General features: G+C 38.2%; 1 protein-coding gene across 1 annotated transcript in view; it reads left to right on the top strand.

Annotated features, from left to right (window-relative positions):
• Positions 1-2,278: 2,278 nt before the first annotated feature.
• The window catches only part of vps26bl (vacuolar protein sorting 26 homolog B, like), an 11,118-nt gene continuing 5,257 nt past the window's right edge, over positions 2,279-8,139 (top strand). Inside the window, exons 1-4 of the mRNA XM_034890755.1 lie at positions 2,279-2,650; positions 6,153-6,309; positions 7,143-7,307; positions 7,951-8,137. Coding sequence (XP_034746646.1) covers positions 2,428-2,650; positions 6,153-6,309; positions 7,143-7,307; positions 7,951-8,137 — 732 coding nt within the window. The 5' untranslated portion in view covers positions 2,279-2,427. The remainder of the gene's footprint in view (positions 2,651-6,152; positions 6,310-7,142; positions 7,308-7,950; positions 8,138-8,139) is intronic.

Below are 8,139 nucleotides of genomic sequence, written 5' to 3'. Positions count from 1 at the left end.
ACCCCTTACCCCTTATCCCTACCCCATACCCCTTACCCCTTACCCCTACATCACCGTTTTGAATGTCATTGATGTTCAGAAAAATCTGTCTTTATTGCCCAATAAATTAAACATTACCGGCCAAAACGTTACATAAATTATATTATATTACAGAACCATTATCAACTATAAGAACCATGACTTACGTGTCACACATAAAAAGGCACTCAAATGTGTAAAACAAAAAAACAACACACAAGACCACAAACAAATTAAGAAATTTGGAGCATATATGTAGCATATTTCAAATGGAGCATTCATATTCTTGCACTCCTGACCTCGTGTGATTAGAAGTACATGCTGGCAAGTTGTTTTTTTATTTTTTTAATCATCGGTAAGAATGTAGACATGGAAATAGACCAAATAAAAGATGTTGGAAGATGTATTCCATGTGTTATCATTGTGTTAGTTTGAATTTTGTGGCTGTCAGTAGCTGGCAAAGATAAAATGTTCCTCAACTCAGTAAACACAATTTATCAAACAAAAGCATTATTTGTATTCTTTACTGCTGAAAAATGTTATTTATTAGATACTTATACATCACAATATAATGTCCCTTTACAACATCACCCGATGTCACCCCAAAGCTTGTTACTTTTTGTTGCCTTACAGCCTGAACTCGTGGTGTCCTTGGGTCAAATTTGACCCTTAAAAAAATGTCTATATCTGAAATATGGCTTTCTTTTTAACCAAATTACAATAAAAAATGAATTGGATTCTTAACAACGCTCTTTGCAAATACAATTGATCACTTTCATTCCTGACTAAACTCATCTGTACGTTCCTCTGATCTTAACTATTAGTTAAAATTATTCATGATTTCTGCATTTTTAACTCAAATATTAGGTTTAATTCTATATAAATGAGGGTTCTTGACCATGAATTCCAAATCACAATAGTGTAAAACTAGTAGTAGTAAGGTGGTGTTTGTGAAAACTCAACAAAAAAATCTGAAAAAGGGACAAAAATGTCATATTTGTTTTTGACCCGGGAGGACAACACAAGGGTTACAACATATTAGACTTTTCCCACTTTCATGTACACAATGTACTTGGCAAAATAGTTCATGGATGTGCTCATTTTAATTTCTTAAACAAGAAAGAAAGAAAAGAATGGCCTAAAATGAGGACCCCTGGTGGCTCGAGGGGCCCTAAACGCATAATGCACCCACATGGTCTGTGTGTAGAAACAGCTGTTCATTCTTGATCCTCCAATAGAAACCTGTGACGTTGTACAACTGACTCTTTCCAACAGAGTGATGGCGCTCACCAGTTTTTCTGTGCTGCTTGCAGTTTCCTCTGAAAAGCTTTTGTAAGGGCCCGTACCGTCCACCAGTAGCATAGACAACACTGACTCAGGCAGGAGCCAAATTGTTTTAAACTGCCTCAAAAACTGATGAAAGCTATTTGGATGGAGCTATAAGACTGCTGTTTGGCAGCAGGGGTTGGGCCCCTGTGTTAGGACTTGAACGTAAATGTTTGACCAGCCAAATTTCATTTGTTTTTCTTTTGGACAATGGCATTTCTTTAGTTGGAAACATTTGAGCCGTACATTTTGAAATGCTTATTACTCATATTAATGCCATAACCTATAATGAGGGGGTCACAGGTAGACATTGCAAGCCAAAAATGTTGGGAACCTGAAAGGCTGTACTCCGGGTTAAGATACTAAAGAGTACCTGCAAGGCTGTACTCCGGGTTAAGATAATAAAGAGTACCTGCAAGGTTGTACTCCGGGTTAAGATAATAAAGAGTACCTGAAAGGCTTTATTCCGGGTTAAGATAATAAAGAGTACCTGCAAGGTTGTACTCCGGGTTAAGATAATAAAAAGTACCTGAAAGGCTGTACTCCGGGTTAAGATAATAAAGAGTACCTGAAAGGCTGTACTCCGGGTTAAGATAATAAAGAGTACCTGAAAGGCTGTACTCCGGGTGAAGATAACAAAGAGTACCTGAAAGGCTGTACTCCGGGTTAATATAATAAAGAGTACCTGAAAGGCTGCACTCCGGGTATAATGATTCATCAAAGCCCGAGTTTCCGCCTTTTGATGCTGCGCCAAAAGAGAGCAGACACATTCATTGTAATGAGAAAAGATAGCATTGTTATAATTCAACCTCATATTGCTAGTATAGCATTAACCGTGTAGTTTTTTATCACGACTTAAAAAGGTGAATAAAAAGAAAATAAATTGTTTTGGTAAATAGGCTACAGCTTCCCTTCACGTGACTGTCCACGCATGCGCACTCAACCGGTTGTAACTCGAAATATTCAATAATCTGGAAAGCATTGCGCTGGAGTCTGGACGTTTTACAGCAAAACGAGAAGAAAGTCCAGTGTGTTGTTTTATAGACAAGGAGGATCCAGCGACCGCTTCACTGACCAGCAGCCATGAGCTTCTTTGGTTTTGGTCAGAGTGCGGACATCGATATAGTTCTTAATGACGCCGAAACGAGAAAGAAAGCTGAGCATAAAAGCGAAGACGGCAGGAAGGACAAATATTTTCTTTTCTACGACGGTGAAACGGTGTCGGGGAAAGTCAACGTGACGCTCAAGTACCCGGGAAAGAGGCTGGAGCACAACGGCCTCAAGATTGAGTTTGTTGGCCAGATAGGTGAGCGGCTGGCGGGCCTGTGTTCTTCACTTAGCCCGCTCAAAGAAGTAGCCAAAGTATTAAAGGAGATGTTAGGGAGCTAGCTGCAGGTGCCGACTACACTACTAAACACTCGGACGGTGTAGTTTATTTAATGTACCGTAATGAGTGGCGTGTAACACTTGAAAGCTACACTGGCCCGCCGTTGTAACAAGTGTCAGGTCTCGTGACAGATGTGAGCGCAAGCTAACCTCAGCTGACACATCAGCCATTGGCTAGCTGTCGCATTGACCTTTGACCCATTTTTTAAACGTTCGCTAAACAGTGTTTTTTGTAAATTATTTTTTAATTATTTTTAATTTTTTCATCAGAATATAAATATACAAACAAACAAACAAAGCATTTAAAAAAGGGGGACTTTTGGTCCTCTGGTCGAGCATATAATCAAAAAATAGGAGCATATACATAACAAATCTACATTAAGAAGAAATAAGAGAAAAATAGAAAATAAATACACAAATAAATAAAAGGGGCTATCTCAAATTAAGGTAAAAGTTTCAAGTAAATAAACCAAATCATGTGCTTTTTCATCCTTAACCTGTTTCAGTGACTTATTCAAAAAGTTTAGCTCATTCTTCAAAAGGACTGGGCAGGGTTTGGTCTTTAAATATCTGCATTTATGTTTGCATCATTTATTTATGTATCAGAATGCATAGTATCCTGATCCATGAAATAACTGGCCTTTAAAAATAAAAATGTGCCTGCCTTTATGGGAATTTAACATAGGGTGGTGTATTTTAAGGAAGATGTATTTTAAGGAAGAACATTTATTTATGTACAATACATAATTCATTCACAATGAAAATTGGTGTCCTTAAAAGGTTGGATTTTCCAAAACGTTTTGATTTGAGGCATTAAGATTAATTTCCAAACATATGTTTTTTAATCAACTTTAACATGGGTTTGTAAACTTTCTCAAGCCACTGTATCTAATTACTGTATTTACTACTTGATACCTCTTCTATCACTGTTACCTAAACAATTCAGATTGAAATATTTAGTTTTTACTACCTCCACTACATTATTCTGACAGTTAAATTACAGTGACTAGTAGAAGCTACTAGTGGGAGTATAACATAAAACATATTATGAGTTTATAAAATGGAATTTGTTACCATTACACTGCCCCGTTATATATTGAGTAGTTGAGTAGGCAGCAGCTGTACAATGAGTACTATTACTTCTGAGACTTAAAGTGCAATTTGTTGATAATATGTCTGTACCTTTTTATCTTTAATTGTCTATACCAAGGGGGTCAGCCTCTCCTCTCTAAGCGTAGCGCCCATGGCGCCATTTAAATCCTACGAAGCCATCACCCGGCGTTAGCATCCCATTGACTCCCATTAATTTTGACGTCACTTTGAAAGTGAATAACTTCACATCTGAAGCGTTTAAAGAGTCTTTTTGTCCATTGTTTATTTCTAAAGAAACATGACGATGTATTAAAGGCTCCATTACCTTGTAGCTCACATTATGGCTCCGTAGCAGACGTTTATGGAAAAATAGGCTAACAATTGTGTCATGACCAAGCGACATGCTGTTGCATACTCAACAAATCACCGTATTGCCAGGAGAAGCTCGTAGACAGCCTGGACTTCCGTTAGCTGTTCAGGGTTAATTACTAATGTTAACTAACATGTTAGTTAGCAGTAATTAGCCTGTGCCTATGTTATCTCCTAACATATACCTACCCTCTCCGTCTCTGCTGATTGGGAATGATTGAGATTTCTCTTGCACAGCTACCAGAAGAGTTACAACTTTCAGACACTTTGCAAACGTCACATCTACGTCTTCCAGCTCAGTTGGCGGCTGAGCAGTAACGCTCAGCCATCACCAGGAAAGAGCTTCTAATATTCTTCACTGGTCTCCATCCAGAACAACGGGATCTGTTGGTCCATTTCTTTAACTATCTATGCCTTTTACGTACTAACTAGTGCACTGCCTGTTCGGAACGGTGTCTTTGAAGCTTGCAGCTTTTTCCAGAACTGCATACAAACAACTTAACACTTGGCATTGTGCGTATTTGGGACCTGAGCAACACATGTCAAGACATAGTGTCCTGTAGCAATGCTAGAGCCTTAATGCCAAGTGTGAAATGACATGATTTTTGTCCCGCCTGAGCAAACAGGCACACTGTATCCGGAGGATTACCAAGACGGGGAGATGGCTACCGTAATGCCCCGTATATGAGCGCAATGCTCCTGTTGTCTGCTCTTAGGAATTGTCAGTCACACAAAGTCACAGAGGTTCCTCGAAATATACATGGATGTAAGATTTTGAATGCAAGACCGTAACTGATAGTTGAGTGTTGTTGTTTTTACGTTGTTGTATTCCTGTCACGGATCTGAATACTTCACCATCAAAATACGCGCAACTTGATTTTTAGTCAAGTTAGACTGCATTTATTGATACACACCCTAAGTTTTAGTCCCCACCGGTGTCTACCTCCCACATACCTGCTACTTTCAAAACAAAAGCCCAAACACATACTAAAAATAACCCAAATAAACTACTAATGAAAAACAAATTCATGCATCTGTGTAAATCAAGCAAATTAAATAAATAAAATCTTTAACTTTTAAATATAACAAAACAATGAATAGTTCCAACGATAACAAAATAATGAATAGCTCCAATTGTGTCAGAACTCTATAACAAAACCAGGATGTGTCCCGAAAGCATCAAGTCAGTTTTACATGGTGAACTTTTAGTTGGGAAAAAGTAAAAAAAAAAAAAAAAAAAAAAAAAAAAAGGAACAACTTATTTTAAAATCTGCAGCTTCAACAAAGGTTGCACTGTGTTAAGCCAGCCTCATGGCCCACGTGATTAAGAAAGGATAGTCCCTCATTCAGAGTAGCTACAGCTTTTATTTGCAACATTTAAAAAGGCACATTCTGTTCTGTTTTCATCTATGTTCTAGTTTAGCTGAGTTTCCAGCAACAGTAGGGATTTGCTCTGACGGTGGCCTTTCCAGACCCTTAGAGCATGCATAAATGCATCTTGACATTTTTCACCAGTGATGATGCCCTCCCTTTCCCCCTTTTCTGTTTCCCACCATTTGTCACGAGATAAAGAAGAAGTACTTTGGATCAGGGTAGAATTGCAAAATGGCAGCCTTTAAGTTGGTCTTTAAAAAAAACTGAGGTTGTTTATAACGTGGACACAAAGGCTGCCTCACACCCAATTGTTTAGAGCTGCCGTGGATACTCTGTGGTGGACCAGTCAGTTAGATTATTAATATTCATTAGCTTGGTGGTACCTCAGGTAAAACAGACTTGACTTAGACGATAGTCAATAGACACAGACAAACCTATTAGTTTTCTTTTGCCATTAGATCACATCTTGGCTGTTTTCAGCTGTCAGCACTGAAGGAAAGGCTTATACCAACTCTATTAGAATGTCTAGAACTGCCCGCTGTAGCTGTCTGATGCTGTAATTCTGTAATGTGTCTTTTTTTTTCCAGAGCTATACTATGACAGAGGAAACCACCATGAGTTTGTGTCTCTTGTGAAAGACTTGGCCCGGCCAGGGGAGCTCACACAGTCTCAGACGTTTGACTTTGAGTTCACACATGTGGAGAAGCCCTACGAGTCTTACACCGGTCAGAATGTCAAATTACGGTAAGCTTTGCTATGTGCACTGGTTAATTTGCAATCTATATATTATGTAGGGACTTCTCACATGCACCATACATTTAAATAGCAGTGCTTATGATAGTTCAAAGCCACATTCATGTTGGCAGGCAAAGGGTTTTTCAGTTTTACTAGCTTGCATCTTAAATAAGTCTACGTTAGATAAGTCTCCTAAATTATTGGTTTTGAAGTATCCGTACAGTCAGCTGATGGCATGGATGTCACCGATACTTGTTTCCGCATTTGTGTAAGTCAAGTCAATATTAATTATTAAGGCCCAATATGACAAACAGCAGATATTTTGTTGTTTTCTCCTTCAGATTATGACATGACAACTGCATCAAAACAGTAATACCTCAATACTTGTTATCAAGTTATCTCTACACATGTCAATATGTTGTGGTTAGCATGTTAACATACTGGTAATCAAGATAGCCTTTTCTTTAATTAACCCTAGTTAATTGCAGTTGAGTTAATTTGGTTTATTTGAGCTAGTCTATTGTTCTTTTACTGTTAAGTTGCACTACCGTCATGTGTAACATAGTTTGATGTATAAATCAGGAAATCGCAAATGCTCATATGCATCCAAAACCCCCAAAATATAAATTGGCTCAAATTATTTTATTTGTTAATTATAATATACTAAATATAGGTTTTTGTCCGGAGAAAACAGGTTGGTCATCCAAAGAAAATAATTACCCTCCTGTTGTCCTCGGGGTCAAATTTGACCCATTTTAAAAAAAAAAGTTTCTAAATCGAAAATATGGGTTTCCTTCAACCAAATTGTAAAAAATAACGTATATTTTTTTGTTTTCTTCCAGCTACTTTCTCAGGGCGACAGTAGGCCGGAGACTGAATGACATCAGCAAAGAGATGGACATTGTGGTGCACACACTCAGCACCTACCCTGAGCTCAACTCCTCCATCAAGATGGAAGTGGGGATCGAGGACTGTCTACACATAGAGTTTGAGTACAATAAATCCAAGTAGGACTTATTTCTTTTGAATCAGAAGTATACCTGTTAATTGTACCTGTTTCTACCTGTACATGCTAGGGGTGGGAGAAATAAATCAATACAGCATAGTATTGCAATATTTTCAGTGGCAATACTGTATCGATACACAGATACAAAGCATCGATCTTTTATTATATATGTGTTGGTCAGTTTGAATGCTTGACAATCCCATTTTGCAGCTAGTGATAAAAAGTGTATCTTTTTAGATGAAACAGATGTTGACAAAGTTTCTTTTTGGGGACATCATTTGAAATTGGGAAAAATTTGAAGTTGCAACAATCTTGTATCGTGGCACATGGTGATGATATCGTATCGGGAGGCGTCTGGTGATTCCCACCACTAGTACACGCATACTGTCAAAATTATCAGCTACATGTGCAAAATGTGTACAATCCATTTAAAACTCTTTTTCACCTAATCTCACTTCTACTTAACGTTTTTTATTTATTTCTTAATGTAGCTTTGTTACTTTATACACTCACTGACTACCTTGAATTTGAGTGTGAGCAACTGCAACTACTACGAACTAATTTCCCTGAGGGAATCAAAGTATTCAGCACAAGAGCGGGAAAACAAGTGTTTGGTTTTGACAGATCTTGCCATTTGCTTGCAGGTATCACCTTAAAGATGTGATTGTCGGGAAGATATACTTCCTGCTGGTGAGGATTAAGATCAAACACATGGAGATTGACATCATCAAGCGGGAGACAACTGGCACAGGGCCAAACGTCTACCACGAGAACGACACCATGGCGAAGTATGAAATCATGGACGGTGCACCGGTCCGAGGTAACAGTGAGGC

The sequence above is a fragment of the Etheostoma cragini genome, chromosome 13 (assembly GCF_013103735.1).
Source record: "Etheostoma cragini isolate CJK2018 chromosome 13, CSU_Ecrag_1.0, whole genome shotgun sequence".
In the NCBI taxonomy this organism is placed as follows: domain Eukaryota; kingdom Metazoa; phylum Chordata; class Actinopteri; order Perciformes; family Percidae; genus Etheostoma; species Etheostoma cragini.
Note: the sequence above shows the minus strand (reverse complement) of the source record. Positions and strands in the feature narration are given on the sequence as shown.